Consider the following 18,750-nt stretch of genomic DNA (forward strand, 5'->3'; position numbering starts at 1 on the left):
TTCACCTGAGTGCTGGAAGATGCAAGGCATTCATCTTTGTATTTTAGTACTCACACAATTTACCTCTAAGCTTTGACTCATTTTTTTCCCCTAACGACTGTTATTCATTGATCTTACTTTGTCCTGCTAACTAAAGAATGACAATTTGACCTAGTCAGTCTGACTAACTAATCTATAATAGAATTTGAGCTTATGACCTTGGACTACTTAACGTAAGATGAAAATTCAATGATCCAATGTTTGCATATAAAATATCTCTGAACTAAGTCTGTTTTCATGGAATTATCCATTTATGCATTGTTTGTCTACCATTTGGTCAGCATTTACAATATAAATGAAGGCTGCTCACACTGATGCTAACAATTTTCATCAAATTCCCCCTGGAAACTTCCTAGATTCTAGCACACAGTCAGTTGATGATGTCTGTGGGGCAGGCATAGCTTACTCAGGCGCATCTGTTTTCAGTGACATGAAACCTGAACTCTAACAACTATGCCAGGTATGCACAGCTTCTACAGGTGTAATTTGACTTTTTTATTGTTTAATTCAGGCTCTGAAAATTATTAGATCTCGATTTAGCCTTCAAAATAACTTTACCAACATTAAAATCGGGCTACTTGTGCAATGAAAAAATAGAATGCATTTTAATGGAAGGTTTGACCTGCAGAAAAATGAATAATTTGAATCAATTTTTGTGCATTATGTCCAACTAATGAAGATAAATGTATTCATTTCAGTGAAGTTGAAGAACTGAAGGCTGGCAATTTTATGCATCTATAATGATGGATATTACAGTACTTATTATATGATGAATTGGGAATTCTAGAAATGGATGGTGAGCAAAATGGGAAAAACATGTTTCTCATACTGACTTCTGTTTTTATAAACACTGGCCATATGCTTTAAACAAATAACATGTCTCACCTAGAACCATATCTACATGTTCTACTTCATCAAATAACGAGAAGTAATCAGTGAGATTTCATGCATTTAACATTAGAAAATAAAAGTGAAGAAAGACATTTCACATTGTTTCCATGTCAAGGTGGTATATTTCCACCATAAAGAGTCAGTCCTACAACCTATTTGGCATTCTTTACTTTAGGTTGATTATCTGCAAGGGCATTTTGATGGGATGAAAGTTATTTGAGGTTCATTAATAGGACTACTGCTATTATGTATTGTTTAATATAAAATATGTTATAAAACAGTTTATAAAGGTTACCTGCAAACCTAATTATGAAATAAGAATGTATCCTGATATTTATAATTAAATAGTAAATATGATAGAAGTAAGGTGTATATAACCATTTTGTGCATGAGCAATTGTCTTTACATTTAACCTTAGTATTAAGGCATTATAAATATATTCAATTTACATTCATGTTTACACTGGCACTTTACATTCTTCGTGTAGAACATATATTTCAGTAGTTCTATGACTGATGTGATTTATTTCATTGGGATTTTGTTCACCAAAATAATTACTCACTGACTGAAATGTACTATTGATTTAACCCCACAAGTAAAATGGGAACAAATGAGATCATAGAAAACTAGCACAATTGACAATATACAGAAACGTGAACACAATTCGCTCGATCCCTTTCTCAGCTGACACATCATCCGCGTGCATTATTGTAGTTGTGAGGAACTAGCAAATGAAGGAAGCCTGTACTAGTTTATTGTTAAAGTCGACATCGTTTTAATGAGACCCTTCAGTCACTTCACAATATTTCTACCAAAGTGAGCACAGCAAAGCAAAATAACACACACTGGCCCTAATGGATTTTTTCCAGACTGCTGCTTTCTTACGGCTCACGGACTGCTGAGTTTGCCCAGCCCTCAAAGTGCACTGTGCACTCAACATTTGAAAGACAGAAGCCAAAAAGGCTTTTAGTGTGGGCGATCAGTGCTTTCCTAGTCAGAAGGGAGGCACTGTGGCCGCGAATGCTATTAAAGGAGAAATGCTCCTTGTTCGCATAAAGAGATTATCACCTGCGGCGAATTAAGAGACGAGATTGCAACTGCTCACACATTTTAAATATCCCTTAATGAAAACCGCTGTGATTTTCGTGTTCGGCTTTACCCCGTCTAGGATTGTTGTTGCTGTTGTCTTAATTATTTTTAAATCTTCACGTGAGGATATGTTTTTATTGACTTAAGGGGGAGAGAGGGGGGTTGGGAGGGGGAGAGAGATTGAAACATCCATCAGTGCCTCCAGCACGTGCCCCGGACTGAGATGGACCCGCAACCTAACCCGCACCTATTCCGTGTAGGAGACAACGCTCGGACCACGGACCACCAGGCCTAGGCTTTTCTTCATTCTTCTGAATGAAGTTATTCTTCTGAATTAACTTATTCAGAGTAAGAACACCTACAACTTCGAAATTCCTACCATAAAGTAAATACCACATTAAAATAACGTTGCTGCAGTCGGGAAAATTATGAAAGAGATTTAATGTCACTCCAAGCTTAATTAAAGCAGTTCATGCTTATTTACCGTTTACTTTCACATCATTGTTGATTGCTCCACAAAGGTATTTTTGTGTCTAGAGAGTTTTCCTAATTAAATAGCTTATATCTGAATCATTCAGTAATTTCACAACACATTGGTCAGTAATCATCGCACTCAGAGTGATGAAGAGTGGTGGTCGGCTTCTAGATGAATCGCAAGAGGAGGCTTAGCATCCTAAGAAGATGCAAAAACTTTTAGGAGAAAAAATACGTATAATTTTTGAAATATTTCTGATTTCCCACTCCAACAGACATAATATTTTCTACTTTAACCTCCTATTCTTAATTAACCACATATGCCTCTATGACAATATCTGAAAATCTGAACAATACTGTAAGCAAAGGGAGTTCCTCTCTTTGATCACATTTACAATACTAATGGTATAGCTGAAATTGTCATTACAGATTATGACTCCTGCAGATATAAACACAAAATCTTGGGGAATTTCTGGAACTAATCTAAATTTTCAAAGATTAAGCCCTTTTGTTCTTCTTTGAATATATCTATCTCATTAACTCTTGAAGGAAAAAGAGCAAGATCCCCCAATAACAATTTTTTTTTCACATCTAAATTCATTATTTTATTTTGTTTAGTTTGGGCTTATGATAATAAAATTTTAAAACTAAGAAAATATAACACGTTACAAATAACCTTCAGTATACTGAATAATGATGATATAAAAGGTAAGTGCTAATTAACTAGTTGAGATATGCAGACTATGATGCTAGTTGAAAGTTTTGGTAAGTCAGAATCTTGCTCAAGTACTGGAGTACATGTCATTGTGTTTATTAGTGACTACAAAAACAGAAATAACTCATGAAGCAATATTTCTATCAGAAGTATGACATAATAAATTATAAATTATTGCCTGAAATATTTTTCACAGAGGTAATGTATCTGAAGGGGTGAAGTGTGAAATTTCTATTTCTAGGTTACACTTCTTTGATGAAGCTTTATGAAAGTTAAGATTCAGTCATAATGTACTGAGTTTAAAATAAATTTAATTTTATGCCATATTATGAATAAATAAAATATAATTCACTAACATTAAGAACTTAGTATTTTCAGGTCAAAGAGAAAAAAGTTATTTGAACAAGAGAAAGTATATTGCAATACATAGAGGGGAGTGATTTGAGTATGTATTCCTTTAAACTTCAATTATAGTGTTAAATTTTATCTCATTCATAATTAGTTTAAAAACAAAACAAACATTTAAAAAATTTAAATTCAATATTATTTGGCAGTGATGCATTTTTATTATTATGTATTGATCAGTTTACATTGAAACTACAAGATCTTTATAAAAGTTAGAAATTTATCATGTGTTACTGCTTAATTAAAAATTATTTTAATAACAACACTAATATATTACACTATTATACTACACTAATCTACATACTACAGAAAAATGATTTTACTCAGATATATAACCCAACTTGATTTTTAAAAGTTTATCATGAAAGTGACCTTGGTAATATCAATAAATATTTTTCTTTTTTTTTTGTTCTTTATTGCTTTTAGAGAGAGAGGAAGGGAGAGGGAGAGATAGGAACATCAATGAGAGAGAACATCGATTGGCTGCTTCCTGCATGCCCCCACTGGGGATTTGGCCCACAGCCTGGGCATAAGCCCTGACTGGGAATCCAACAGGCGACCTCTTAGTGCATGGATCGACACTCAACCACTGAGCCACACTGGCCGGGCTCAATAAATATTTTTCGAAATAACTCAGCTTCTTTTAGAAGGGGAAGAATTGCTCTATTAGCCAAATTGAATAGATTAAAAAAAATCTACATCCTAAGGATTATACTTTAATTTGTATTGTTCTCTCATTATAGTTATGTTTAATAGAAGAAATAGAAATTCCAAGTGCTGTCCCAAGTATTTTTCTCAATATAAAGAGTTACATTAAACATATATATTATATATCTATTAATATTTTAAATTGTTTTATATTTTCTTAATAAGTCAATATATTTACTAAATAGGGCCAAGGGTAGGGAGAGATCAAAGATTGCTCTATGTATGGTTCCAGTAAAGTAACAGAGAGCTCCCTTACAACTAATTCAATTATTATCTTTTCTTTTAAAAATAGTTTTCAAATCTGAAATATATCAATGGGTTTATTTTTTAAAATAGTTTTCACATCTGTAATATGCCAGTGGGATTTTGAGATTTTTATAATATACTATTTTGATTTGTCTTTACCAAGCACTTCCTCAAAGAAAGACAGTATAACAGAGACATTCCTAAAAACAAACATACAAATCAAAAACCTCTCAAGTTTAAGGTTTTATATTAAATATGTATAAAGTATTTATTTTAAAAGTTTGGAAATTATGAGTGCTATTATGTGATGAACATTATTTGTGCAATACTACAAAGTCCTTATACATCCTCCCCAAATCTTATTCAAATCTCACTACCCTGAATTACTTGTTGGGTCGTGTCCTTACAACTGTAAACCTACTTTTGCCCCACCCTGTGTGTGTGCATGTGTGTGTGTGTGTGTGTGTGTATAAATTGTTCAATAAATCAACATTTTCTTTTTCTTTTTTTTATCTTTTCTGGTAATTTATTATCTTTACTTTCCTAAACATTATTGAAAATAATTTTGTCATATGTAAGAAAGGGGACATTAAAATAATTAATTCTGGGTATCAAATATTCTAGCTATGCTATAGGAATAGTATGCTATATGTATCTTCTCTTAAATAAAACATATAAATAAATATTCAACTAAACCATTTGTGGCTAGTTCTTTTAATTAACTTTCTAAGTCAAATACCATACACATAAGCAACAAATCTGAAAAAAAAATTGCCAGAGCTTTATTTTATTCATCAAACATTTGTAAAATGTCAGATTGTAAAGGACCTTTAGGGGAATGTTGATTCAGTAAAATAATCTACTGACCGTTTTGCTAGGAATCACATTTTCTTTTGTTACGTATCCATTTACAAGCAGATGTCTAAATGACTTCCCTGACTTTCTACAGTAACAGAATGCAGCAAGATGCATTTGTTAAAAAAAAAAAAAATCGTAATGGCATATGGAGGCACTCTTTTATCCCCTTCTCACAGCTACTAAGATTAATGAACAAAGAACAAGTGGCTGACATAAAACATACCCATGGGGGTGCCAACGCCATAACCTTTGGAGTCTATAAGGCCACCAATCTGTGTCAGGTTGCAGTTCCGCTGGGTAACAAATTCAATGGTTGTTGACTCCATTAGGAAAGCATAATCAGAGGTGAGGACTCGCTGGATTCCTTCTTCATTACTTTTGACGAGCACTGACTGCCTCCTGCTACTCATGAAGGCCCACATCTTGTCATACGTAGAGATTTTTGATTTCTGGGGAAAAAAAAAACACATAAGAAAGACAATCCTTAGTGTCCATGTGATCCTACAATATTAAGATGGAATTTACTATATTTAATTTGTGCACACTACCTTTAATTGTATTATTAACAATAGCAATATCTACACAGAAAATAAAAATCTGTATAAGAAGTTTCTCATAGCAATTTCTCATATATTGTCAGGTATAGTGCATACTTATTTAACAAAGATATGGAAAGTGTCCCAATCTACAAAAATGCACAAGTAGTAAATCATATAAGGTAATAAAGATGAAAATAAACAAGATTAATAAGGAAGGTCCTTTGTGTTTATATCTCACATGAGTACCTCATGTGTATTATTTTAACTTCCAACATTGCGGTAACATTAATTTGATAGAAACAGATACTGGGCACTGATTGACACTGTAAAACTTCAAGTGGCTATTTTTCCCAAGTTGGTTGACTATAAGACAGATGTCAGATTAACTTCTAAGATACACAAAGATACAGGTTAAAGAGATGAGAGTAATGCACTACAAATAAGGATGTTACAGATAAGAATGGCTACACTTCCATGGAGACACAGCCTGCCTCTGGACAGCAGAAAAATCTATCATTTAGGTACACAAACTAACCAAAGATTTCTGGATCAATAAAATTGAATAGTTTTTATATGCAATGGAAAATTCTCAGTGGGTCTTTCCTAGGATTTCATTATTAAAGGAAATAAATGGGTTTTATTCAGAAGGAACTGGTACAACATAAACATGAAAAAAAAAGGTTAGTATCTGCTTATGGAAAGCTCATCTCTGAAACCCTTACTATAGTTTAATTCTTATACAAATGCAAAATAATACTGAAGCTATAAACACAAGAAGGGTATTCATCATACTGGTTGCACTGTTATAAAATGCTAAAACAGCCAAACTATTTTCAAACAAAAATATATGCAATCTTTTTACAGCTTAAGCATGCTTTTAGTCCTGCAGGAGCCAGATTATAAATGTGATATTACCACAACTTCTACTAAAAGGCAGGTGCACAACAATATTTAGAAAAATTCTTGCACTCTTTGAATGATAAAATGGGAAGAGAAACCCTAAATTTACTGAGGACAAGAACTAAAGACACATGGCTGCTATATAAGAACACGTACAGCATTAGAGTTAAGAGAGGGGAGAAATGCAAACCTTTGATCGCCGATAAAAATAAACATGCTAAAAAGCCAATGGCTCAAAGTCGAAAAGAGAACAGCTAAAACACCTTAAATAAGATCATCAGGATTACAAATTTGGGCTGCTATTGTGACTGGTCAATGGTTTTCAAGTATAATAATCAAGTGTTGGTAGTAAATAAGAAAAACAAAAATGGATGTGTAAGTTTATGATGAAATTTTTATTGGAATAATTCAGACCAATAGTGAGATTTTCATAGGCTTGTTCGGTTATGAAAATCAGTAACATAATAAGAATAGTTAGAACAAGTTTACTCCATTTCAAAGGTAAAAATATTTATCCTAATTTTTTGGATTAAGTGGGGACTAAATATAAATAAAATCAAATTAGAGTTTACGTGAAGATTGAAATTATTTTATGTAAAAAAAATGGACAGTTTTTGGTTCAGTGAATCTGTGACTGATAGATAAATATAAAATGGATAAAGGATAACATTAAAAAAGTTTTGTGATAAAAAAATTCACACTATGCTCTGATCGGTTTGGCTCAGTGGTTAAGTATCAGACCACCAACTGAGGGGTCATGGGTTCATTTCCCGGTCAAGGGCTTGTGCCCAGGTTGCAGGTTCTATCTCCAGCCCTGGTTTGGGTTGTGCGTGAGGCAACCAATTGATGTGTCTCTCTCACATCAATGTTGTGCGCTCTCTCTCTCTTTCTCTCTCTCTCTCTCTCTCTCTCTCTCTCTCTCTCCCCCTCTCTCTCCCTCCCTCCCTCCCTCCCTCCTTTCCATGCTATCTAAAAATCAATGGAAAAATATCCCCGGGTAAGGATTAACAACAAAAAGAATGCACACTCATCAATGGGAAATTTAAAATGTAACATGTTTAATAGAGAGTGATAGTGCAGTATCAGAACATGGGTGGCCAAATCCAAGCAGAGAATAAGAAAGTGAACAAAAAGTTATTTTTACCTGTACTGGCCATAAATTGCCTACATTTTCTGCTTTGCTTTAGCTATAAGAACATTACCAATCAATATTCTCCATACCCATTTAAATTTGTCCAGTGAAATTTTTGCTTTGACAGGACCAAGACACTCTTTTATTTAAATAATGTTTCTTGAATTACTCTGATATAATATCCTGACACATGCTAGAAACAATTCTAGATATTGACCAGATCCCAGGTGTTGCAAATAGTGAACATGCAAGGACATCATGGATATTTGCTTTCATCATAGTAGCAGTAAGAGGCCAAAGCAAGTCTGAAGCAAATTTAGGGATGCAATCACATTCGTGTGTGAGACCACTAAGGCTGCTATGTGGAGAATGGATCAGCAATGGCAAAAGTTGCTGTAGGAAGAAGATAATTAGGAGTACATAGCAACAAGTCTAAGTAGGAAACAGTACATGTACTAGAAAACTGTTGCTGGAGATAGAAATAAATCTGAGTATTCAAGGTGTGTGTGTGTGTGTGTGTGTGTGTGTGTGTGTATGTGTGTGTAGGATAATACTTGATCATTATTGAAATACAGAGAGTAAAAAATAAATATAGGTTAACTCCTTGCTTTCTGATTAAATTTGACAGTCATGGAAAGAAAGAGAAAAAAAACACAAAGAAGATTAAATATTGGACAGGAAAGATAATATCTATTATGTTATAGGCACCCAGGGAATATCTATGGACCTGTCATGTGAAGTTAGAGATGTATATTGGAGTTCAGTGGGAATTTTAAGACAAAAAAATAGAGATTTTGGAGTTCTCCTAGATGTAGAAGACAAAGTAGTGGATGGAGGAGAAAATAATCATAGAAGAAGGGGAGTCCTAGGGTCAAGCTTTGTACAATTTTGAATTTTAGTGGCTGGCAGAGTAAATTGAGCCTGCAAATGAGACATAAAAGAGTGAACAAATTTAGATTAAGGAATAAAATCTGGAAATTGTGGGGCTGCATAAATTAAGGCAAGAGAATATTCAGTAAGGAAGTCGTCACCTGTAGTAATTAAAAAAACTTTTTTTTTTTGATGTATACAAAAAGAAATGAATAATGTCTTTGGATTTGGCAACAGAGAGTTCCTTGGTTATTTTAGCAAAAGCTAATTTAGTGGAGTGAAACACTTAGAAATAGCATTGAAATAGATTATTGAAGAGGAAAGTAAAATGAAACCAGTTAATGCCAAAAAAGAAAAAAAAAAAATCAGAAAGTAGGTCACTGAAGAAGAGGAGATACAGGGCAGTACATAGCATATTTTGGTTTAAGTAAGATTTTCAAGGATTAAAGAGATTTATGTTTAAATGACAATGGGGGAGAGTTTTAGGAAATAAAAAAAAAGAGATTTAACATGCCAGGGAAATAAAGAACGATCAATAATGTAAAGTTTCTATTAAGGTGAGTCTCAAGCAGAATAAAAGAGGATTTAAAATACCACAATTGACTTGACCTCTGAATTAAAAATATTTATATTAAACACATGTGGAATTATACTCTATTGTGTAAGGAAATAATAAGAAACTTCAGTTAGATCCATTTTTAATGAATTATAAAATCACTGAATGTTTTCAAAACTATGGGATCTCAAAGGTTAAAATTAATTAATGGAATTGCACAAGTTAAAGACTGGGAATCAAAATTTATTGAATGTCAGGAAGGAGGTAAATAAAAATACAAATAATCAAATATGAATATGTTGGGTATGAAAACTGTATGTAAACTTAGAGAAAAGGACATTTCAAGTTGCATTATGAAGTCAAATCTGTCAGTGAAGACAGGACATGTTGAAAGAACCACTATGTCACTATGGCTAGTTCCACTCAATGACATAGCCACTGATCATTGTTAAGGGGAGGGATAAAACCATGGGTGGCGACTGAGATGCCAAACTATAACATGTGCATAGTCCAATTCCTTCTGATCCCAGTGTTGCAGAGAAGTGAGGCCCGACATAGTGCTCAGGAATGACTCAGAATTTGGGTCACCTCTTGGCCAAATTGATTAGGAAAGACTTTCCATAAGAAATGTATTATTTAATAAAAATATGGAAAATCAAAGTCATGTAATAAGCTAAATGTAAAATATTATAATAATAATAATAATATAAAGAAAGATTTGAGATATTGACAAATTAGAGCATAACAGAGAAGGTACTCAGATGGTAGTCAAGTAAAAGCAATGTTAAATTAGTAGGGTAAAATACAAAGAGCATCTTGTTTTACTCCTTAATTTCACAGACAAGAAAACTAAGGCTACTTGATAAGAAAAAAAATTACCAGTGAATGTAGATTTGTAAAGAGAAAAATGATGATAGGATTTATGACATCATGACTTCATAGAATAATTTTAATTATATAGCAAAATAACTTCTTTGGCAAAAATATAAAGCATTTCTAAATATTATCCTGACAGTTATATTGTACATAGGAATTTAGATAGGTAAAGTAAAGCAAATAAATTAAATGACATCTCAGAGCTATTGCTTGAAATGCATATGAAAATCAAAGCACTACAAAGGAAAAGGAAATAAAATCATCTTATTTCCTCATGCAACTCAATCCTGTCACAGTGAATACTAGAATCAATTTCTTTCCTTTTTTCTTTTTCCTTTATCTTTTTCTTTCTTTTGCCTCAGATTAAAGAAAAATTTTTTTTCTATGTTACATCGAATGGATTTAGGATGGCAATGTTTAGCAGTGTTTATTGTATCAAAATGCTGAGGCTTGTAAGCTGATTTGATTTTTGCTACATCAGCACAAAACAAATGAAACCAGTTCATAAAGCAATGTCTTTTTATAATAGCGGTTTTCCTGGACTATGAAACATCAACAAAAGAATAAGAAAAAAGATTCTCCTAAAGAAAAAAACTTACAAAGAATAAGAAATATAATGCTTTTTAAAATTCACAGATGCCAAATAATTTTGTTTTAAAAAGAACATTTAGTGTAAATACCTAAATACTTAAAACATAGCTAATGATTTAAAATTTGAGTATACTCAAACCACACCGGCCGGACGAGGATATACTAGTTTTAGTTTCTCATTGGACTCTAAATAAAATATGCACCTGAAATTATTTGGCTCTTGCTGATTTCAACTAAGTAATGGATATAGGCTACATTTATTTCCTGAGCATTTTAGGGAGAGATTTTTTGGAACTTGTAAGATATTACAGTAAGAATGGTGTTTTGAAATTTTGTTTGTATCCTCTTTGAAAAGTTATAGAAGCTAATAAAGTAAGGGTTACTAGTATTCTTCTTGGATAGATCTTCTTTTCTCCTATCTGGAACAACATATTTTATAAACAGAATGCCGTCTTCTTTTTAAAATATACCTTTGGCTCAAATTGCTTGAGTACACAAATATATTCTTCACCTCTGTTCATTTTGCTTGCTGTCAATTACAAATTAAAATTTAGGAATCATCTTGTGCTCATTGGACCTGTTTTTATAAACCTGTCAGAAATCCTAAAATATAATAAGAAAAGAGCATATTTGTCTAATCTCTGGAAGTAAAAATTTTAAGTTAACATTTCAAGTATGTTTTAGAGAAACCTTTATTTCCATGAATGAGACAGGAAATCAACATATATCTTACTTGAAATATCATAATCACACAGCATCAATAGTGCAGAAAAAACACAGTATTATTTTGTACTATGGTCCATTATACATATTAGAAGTGTAGACTGCACTTCAGATTCTTTAACAAAGTTATTCAGGTGGTACAACACCCAGAGCATCTGGAAGTAAGCTAAAAAGTACTTTATATTGAAAACTTATTTCTTTTTATCTAAACATATTCATGAAAAAATGTTTTAGCTCCTAAACCATAATGTCTGGCAGAACTAGTTGAAGTTTGGTGTAAAAATAAATATGGTGAATATATATATAAAAAGTAAGGCAGCAATTTTTTACTATTTTTCATGAGTAACAAGGTAAATTTGGTTATATTTGGCCCTTACTCAAATTATTCTTTTTCAATAAATTCCACATGACCAATTTTGTTTCTAAGATTAACTTCAATATTTTGTTAAAATATCATGACAATCTTTCTTATTTTGTTATGAAAAAGTCACATGTAATAGTTCCTAATATGTGGTCTGAAAAACAACCTATACCAAGATCTCTCTCAGTAAAGGAGAATTTGGCTGAGATTTGCATTATAATTTTTTATCACAGTAAATAAATTACCAACAATACTAGAACATATGTGCTAGGTAAGAACAGCTGAGCCCTGTCTGGACTCATCTGACCTTGGTCATTAGGAAATTAGAGTTAATTCAGGAAAACAGGACTGAAGCCATATGTGGTTCATATCAAAGGTGGAGCCAAGGCTAGTGCAGTGATCTGGAAACATTTGCTTGTTAGCAAACCTGTCAGTCCTTGGAATAATCCTGGCAGTTTTATCTCCAAGCATCTGCAATCTCCTAAAACAGGGTATTTGAAGGAAGGACAATGAAATAGAGGAAACCACTCCTCTGGGTGTTACTGAGAGTTAAGAGAGGAGTAAGAGAATTATGACTGAGCATAGTGTGATGGGCAGCAAGTTTAAACCAATTTGGTGCAGTTAAAGGCAGTTGTCCTTTTTAGGGAGTTGAACCGGCATGAGATAGTTCATTCTGCACTACACAAAATCACTGACAGTCTTCCAGTCACTGCATTTAATTCTTCAAATAAGATGTCTTGAACTTTCCTAGTCAGATGTTTTCTTTTGTTACAAATAACAGTAATCAGCAATATATTTTACTGTCATTTTACCAAATTTAAATAAAATGAGAAAACTTGACCTCATTTGGTCATTGGAGAGCCTTGAATAAGCCACAGTTTCTTATCCTTATCTAAGAAAATGTTTCCCTACCAATTGAACAGAAATGTTATGAGGAATAAATGAGAAAATCCATATAAATTGACTTTAACAAGCAGGTTTTATTCATATTGCAAGTTTATGTAATCAATCATTAGAGAAACAATATCTCTATGCTAGGATGGTAGCATATGTCACTGCTTTTCTATACCTATGCCTTTATTTTTTGCATAATTTATAACTTTTAAGAATATGAAAACATGCTACTTCTCCCCCCAACACCATAACCTGACCTAATAACCCTAGTGAGAAAAATTAGCAAAAGTATCCTGAGTCCTTGCTGAGAGAGCATCATTAACCAACGTGGCTTATCATATGAGACCTTTCCATATGGGGAGCCTCCGGGGCATGAAAGTCTTATTTTAAATCTCAGCTCATTCTGTTGAATGATTTACTTGCTTACTCATTTCCTCACTTGTTATTTCATTCCCATATTTATTGAGCATCCACTCTTGGTATAGAGACCATGTCTGGCACTGGGCAGGCAGAGACTAACCAAAAACAACTCATGCCCCTGTCCTAACAAAGCTTAAAGTCTCCTAGTGCATGACAAGTACACTAAGAATTATAAAACGGTGTGGAAAGTGCCACGACAAATGGCAGCTGAGGTGTAACCTAAGCTGATGAGAAGTGCCATGACAGAAAGTCAGAGGAAGTATTTCTCATTCCTTAAAGATTCAAATCAGCCCAGGCGTTGCCAGTCTCTCATTCCTGTCTGCCAATAAAATTCTGCATTATGAGTACAGGTGGCCAACAATTATCCACATTAAAACTCTTAATAAATTATTATTCTCACTGTGCTAGAACCTGTTCTAGGGTTTCTGAAACCTTACTGGGAGATGATGAAAACCTCAGGATGCATGTTTTGTTTTTAAACAGTAAATAAATGACCCCAGTTGGGTTTTGGGGACCTGAGGGGGAAGAGATGAACAGCTCTAACAACATCTCCATCTTCTGGCTGGATCACAATACTTTTACTATATATAAAGTAATCATATCAATGATTACACGAATCATTCATCTCAGGTGCATTTTAATTAGAAGAGCCACACACCAGCCCAGGGGCTTGAACTGGCTGTTTTCTCCAGTTGGTATATACTTCCCGCACGAGGATGGTACTTCCTTGTTACACTGTCATCTGATTATATTCTCAAGAGAACTTCTGCTCTTTACCCTCTTTATAATTCCAGTTTCTCACTTACCATGGAGATGCCCCCTGCTTTATGTCTATTCATAGCATTTAATAACTATGTAGAATATTATATCTTTCCCATTTTTGCTTTCATATCTTTTCAGTTTCTATCTCCATCCACTATAAGATAAACTCCATGAAATCAGAGATGTTGGTCTTGTTTTGTTCATCCTTATAGCCCCTCTACCTAAAGCAGTGCCTAGAATACAGTAAGTCCCAGCAGATATTTATTAGTAAGTAAAAAATAAATACACGAATGAAGAAATGCATTATATTGTGCTGAGATTTAAAAGAGGGATATTAGTCCAGTTCTGGTGTTCCATGCTAGGTGATATTTGATGAGTAATTTCATCTTGCTAGCACTCAATTTGCTCATCTGAAGAATAAAAGGGTAATGCCATATAAATGCTAAGATGCCTTTCATCAGAGATGGTCTATATAACTACACATATTTAAAAGAGAAAATAGGCACATTTGCTTCTTTCATATTATATTCATGGCTTAATTTAATGAGGAAAAGAATACCACTGGCTTAGTTTTAATTTTTTTCTTTATTAATTTTAGAGAGAGAGAAACATAGATGATCATCTCCCACATGCCCCTCACTGGGGATTGGGCCCATGACCTGGGCATGTGCCCTGACTGGGAATCAAACCAGCAACCTCTTGGTGAATGGGTTGATGCTCAACCACTGAGCCACACCAGCCGGGCCCATTGGCCTAGTTTTAAAGTAAAGCATAACACAAGCCACATTACTGCACTGCATAAATACTTTTAAGCTCTACTTCAATGTTAAATTATAGCTGTAATGTATTCATAAAAATACCAGAATATATTTCACATGCCACATATCCCATGGATAGGAAGCAGGACTAGTATCCTCTTTGTTCCTTCCCCACTTCTAGATTGTCACTGTCATACTCCCTTCTAAAAACAAGCCAAGGTAAAAACCTGATCTTCTAAGATGCATGCCAAGCAATCTTCCTAACTGAGGCCTCTTACTACAATATTTTATTAACTTTCTGGATATGGCCATCATTCCCAGAATATTACAGTACACAGATGTTTGTTTCTCCTTAGCGATGACCTAGTATATGTTTAACAATCGGCTCTCTAGAAAAAGGGGAAAGGCTCATATTTGCAGTGTTTCCTGGTTGTATGGTGTAAATATTCCCACCATTGCCATTTTTAAGCTATGAACATAATATCCACCAAACTATAATATTTCTGAACATTAACTTCTACAAGTTACCACACACCAGCTCCAGTACACCGCTGGTTCTCCTTCCCTGGAAATTCTGTGCGACTTCTCAATCATTTCCAATACTTTCTTACCTTAGTCACTCAAACCCATAGTCACATAATGTTGTCTTTATCAACACGTGAATTTGCTCTACTTTTAAAATCAATTACTAAAATATCCTACTCTGTGATTATAATCTATCTTATTCTAAGTTAGCTATTCAGTTTCTTTACTGGTTACATTTTCCAACCTCATTGTTGCTTCATGCACATTAATGACCTACATTCCAATTAATTAGCTCCTTCTACTTTATATTACACTGTTCTGGTGTGCATCCATGATCCATCAATCCATCATTTCAAAATTATTGTTGCTAATATCCTAAACTCATTAAACTTTCTCTCTCTTTTTTTAACCACCTAACCTAACCTCAACCCTAACTAAACCCAACTATCCACTTCCTCTGACTCTAGGTCACGACAGCACGGCATTATTAGAAATGGTCATACTACAAAGTATGAAGCTCAAGTACATGCACAATTCTGTTTAGAAAGTATGTTTTTTTCAGCTTATTATCTACCATGCCTATTTCAACTTTCTCTCCTTTTCTGAAACTAAAAACCTCCTGTGGACTCACTCATGGTAGACAGGTAGCTTTGCCTTTGCTTCATAGAAAAAAAATGAAACCATGTACAAGAACAAATTCAAAGACAATCCAAAGCTTTCTTATAGAAAAATCTTCTTATATTGCAATATCTCCTCTTCTCTTTCTGTCTGGTACCCTTCCTCCCACAGAGAAACCTTAATTTTATGCTTTGGATTCCACCACACCTTCTCTCCCTTATAACTCTCTTTAACTGACAACATTTCAGCACATGTAAGTCTTGTAGATCTTAACTTCCTTTACTCTAGTTAACGTTCTTTTCCCCAGAATGGTCTTTCTAAATCTCAAACTGAGTCATTTCAACCTTCACTTTATAAACTGACTTATATGGCTCCCTGTTACTCCTAAGATGAAAAAGTATTAATAACACAAATTATAAAACTGTAGTAGGCAAAGCTAGTTGTCTACCTATTACCTCCTTATTCCTTTTAACAAACTTCTTTCTAACAGAATATACATTCATATCCTTCCCTTCATAGCAAGTTAGCCATTTAACCCAATTGCATGAGCAATGATATAACTAAAAAACATTAATGGAACTTATGATGAACTGTTCTTGACAGGACAGATTCAGTTGGCATGTTCCCTGTGCCTTTCTAGACTAATTCTATGTTCTCATAGTACATATACTCAACGTTGGCAGTTTTAAGTTACACATTCTCTTTAATGACTAGTTGGGTTGATATCTATTGTCGTCATGACTTATTGAGTCATAGTGTTAAGTATATCTTTTATACCTTCCAATTCATTAGCTCCTTCTACTTTATATTACACTGTTCTGGTGTGCATCCATGATCTATCAACCCATCATTTCAAAATTATTGTTGCTAATATCCTAAACTCATTAAACTTTCTCTCTCTTTTTTTAATCACCTAACCTAACCTCAACCCTAACTAACTCCAACTGTCCACTTCCTCTGACTCTGGGTCATGACAGCATCTGACCCAGTACAGATGCTGGTGGAAAGGGGTGCTATAAATATTTCAACAAATAAAAGGAGTGCATTAATACAATGATAAAAAGGCAATCAGCTGTGAAACACCAGATTATTATCAAAAACATACCACTGAAGATTTATTCCAAGGAAAAATTCAATAATAACTTTTTATTAATTCTGAGAGGTATTAACTATACATAAATTTACAGAATAGCTGGAGGAACTATTCAGATCAATCTTGAAAATGTATTAAATCTGATTTTCAGACAGATAAGTTCAAATAATAGGCTAATTACTATTAACATTGTAATTTATTAAAGGAATATGGGTCAATATCACTACTGATAATATAAATAACACATTCTTAGCTGCTTTTTAAAAACTATGCTTGACTGAGAGCTTATTATGTGCAAAATGCTGTGCTAAGGACTATAAGAACATGATGTTATTTAAACACTCACATCCCTGGTGGATAGGTTTTGTAAGGCCCATCCCAAAGATGAGAAAAGTGAGATTTTAGGGTAATTAAATGTCTAACACAATGTTTAAGGCAGATTTTTAATTTATATGCTAAAGCAAGTTGCTGTGACTTATAACAGTATACACAATTTTGCTGAAATTGCTCTTCTGTAATTAGTTCTTGGTGTTATTTAAGACAGTGATTTAGAGATAAGCCAAAATATACTTTCTAAAGTAAGCACTATAAGATGAAGCAAAGTAGATATAAGACAATAGATTCTGGCTGATTAAACAATAATAAATTTAAGAGGAAATACCCGACATACTCATGCAGAAGAATAATATATATAATGAAACCCAAGGAACACAAAAATCTAATAGAAATACCAAAAGAAAGAAAAACAGAATGCTAGGTATAGTATGATTGATTTGAAAAGTTTTTAAGAACCATTCCTTCCTTGCAGTTAATTCCAAAATGATAATTTCAAGGATGTGTTAAGTGATTCCTCAATAAAGCTAAATGTAATCTTATGAGAGTGGTAAGAACAGTTGGAGTATGTAAGTGTGTGTGTGACACACTGACAACCTGTTCACTGCATCCCCTGAGCAGGCTTACACCCATGAGGGAGTGCAGAAAAAAATATCTGAAGGAGCTAGAGCCTAATATGAATTCAATCTCAGGCCAACATACATGAAACACAAGTAAGTGTTCTCCATTTGGCAGCATGGGGTTTCTTCCAGGCAGTGCTAACAAGAATAGGTAAGGCAAGGTGGGAATACAGTGATACGATTTTATTACTTTATATTGTCCTCCATCAAAGGCCGTGGAAGAAACAACCTGCATGCATTCTAGCCTTAACATTTGTCTTTTTAACTGAAATTAATTTCCACATGACTTCATCCCTTGTTTGGACACAAAATTCTACTAGAAGCTTCTGTCTGTACTCAGGGCAGAGAGGGCTATGCGTCTAATTAGTGCTCATCACTTCTAGTATTGAATAATCATTACAACTTAGTATAGACTTTTGAGTCACCTTTTATGTACTATCTCAAACATATTGGCAATTAAATTTCTTCTTTCATTCAGGTATTCAATTTGGTACATAAATACTTTTTTTAAAATAACTCCCCATCTCTGAGTTAGAGTCCCGTATCTTTAGCTATAAAGATCTGATTCCATTTTAGATCTGCTTGCAAAAGCTTAAATTTACTTTTTGTTCATTAAGCTCCATAATAGGATTGCCCATGGCAGACCTTCTTTCTCCACAGTCACTGAAGAAGAGTAAACTGAGTCAATGAAGCTTTTTCAAGGAGAGACTTATGTTGTTTTCTAAATAGGTCCAACCTTCAACTTTAATTACAA

The 18,750-nt window shown here is 33.6% G+C and overlaps 1 protein-coding gene across 5 annotated transcripts in view; it reads right to left on the bottom strand.

The window, feature by feature from the left end:
• Positions 1 to 18,750, bottom strand: part of GRIK2 (glutamate ionotropic receptor kainate type subunit 2) — a 590,297-nt gene that overhangs the window by 21,461 nt on the left and 550,086 nt on the right. For 4 of the 5 annotated variants that reach the window (XM_036248241.1, XM_036248245.1, XM_036248242.1 and 1 more), the window contains one exon: positions 5,649 to 5,874. In XM_036248241.1, coding sequence (XP_036104134.1) covers positions 5,649 to 5,874 — 226 coding nt within the window. The remainder of the gene's footprint in view (positions 1 to 5,648; positions 5,875 to 18,750) is intronic. The other variant, XM_036248244.1, reaches the window with a different exon arrangement.

This window comes from Molossus molossus, unplaced genomic scaffold (assembly GCF_014108415.1).
Source record: "Molossus molossus isolate mMolMol1 unplaced genomic scaffold, mMolMol1.p scaffold_m16_p_8, whole genome shotgun sequence".
NCBI classification, from domain to species: Eukaryota; Metazoa; Chordata; class Mammalia; order Chiroptera; family Molossidae; genus Molossus; species Molossus molossus.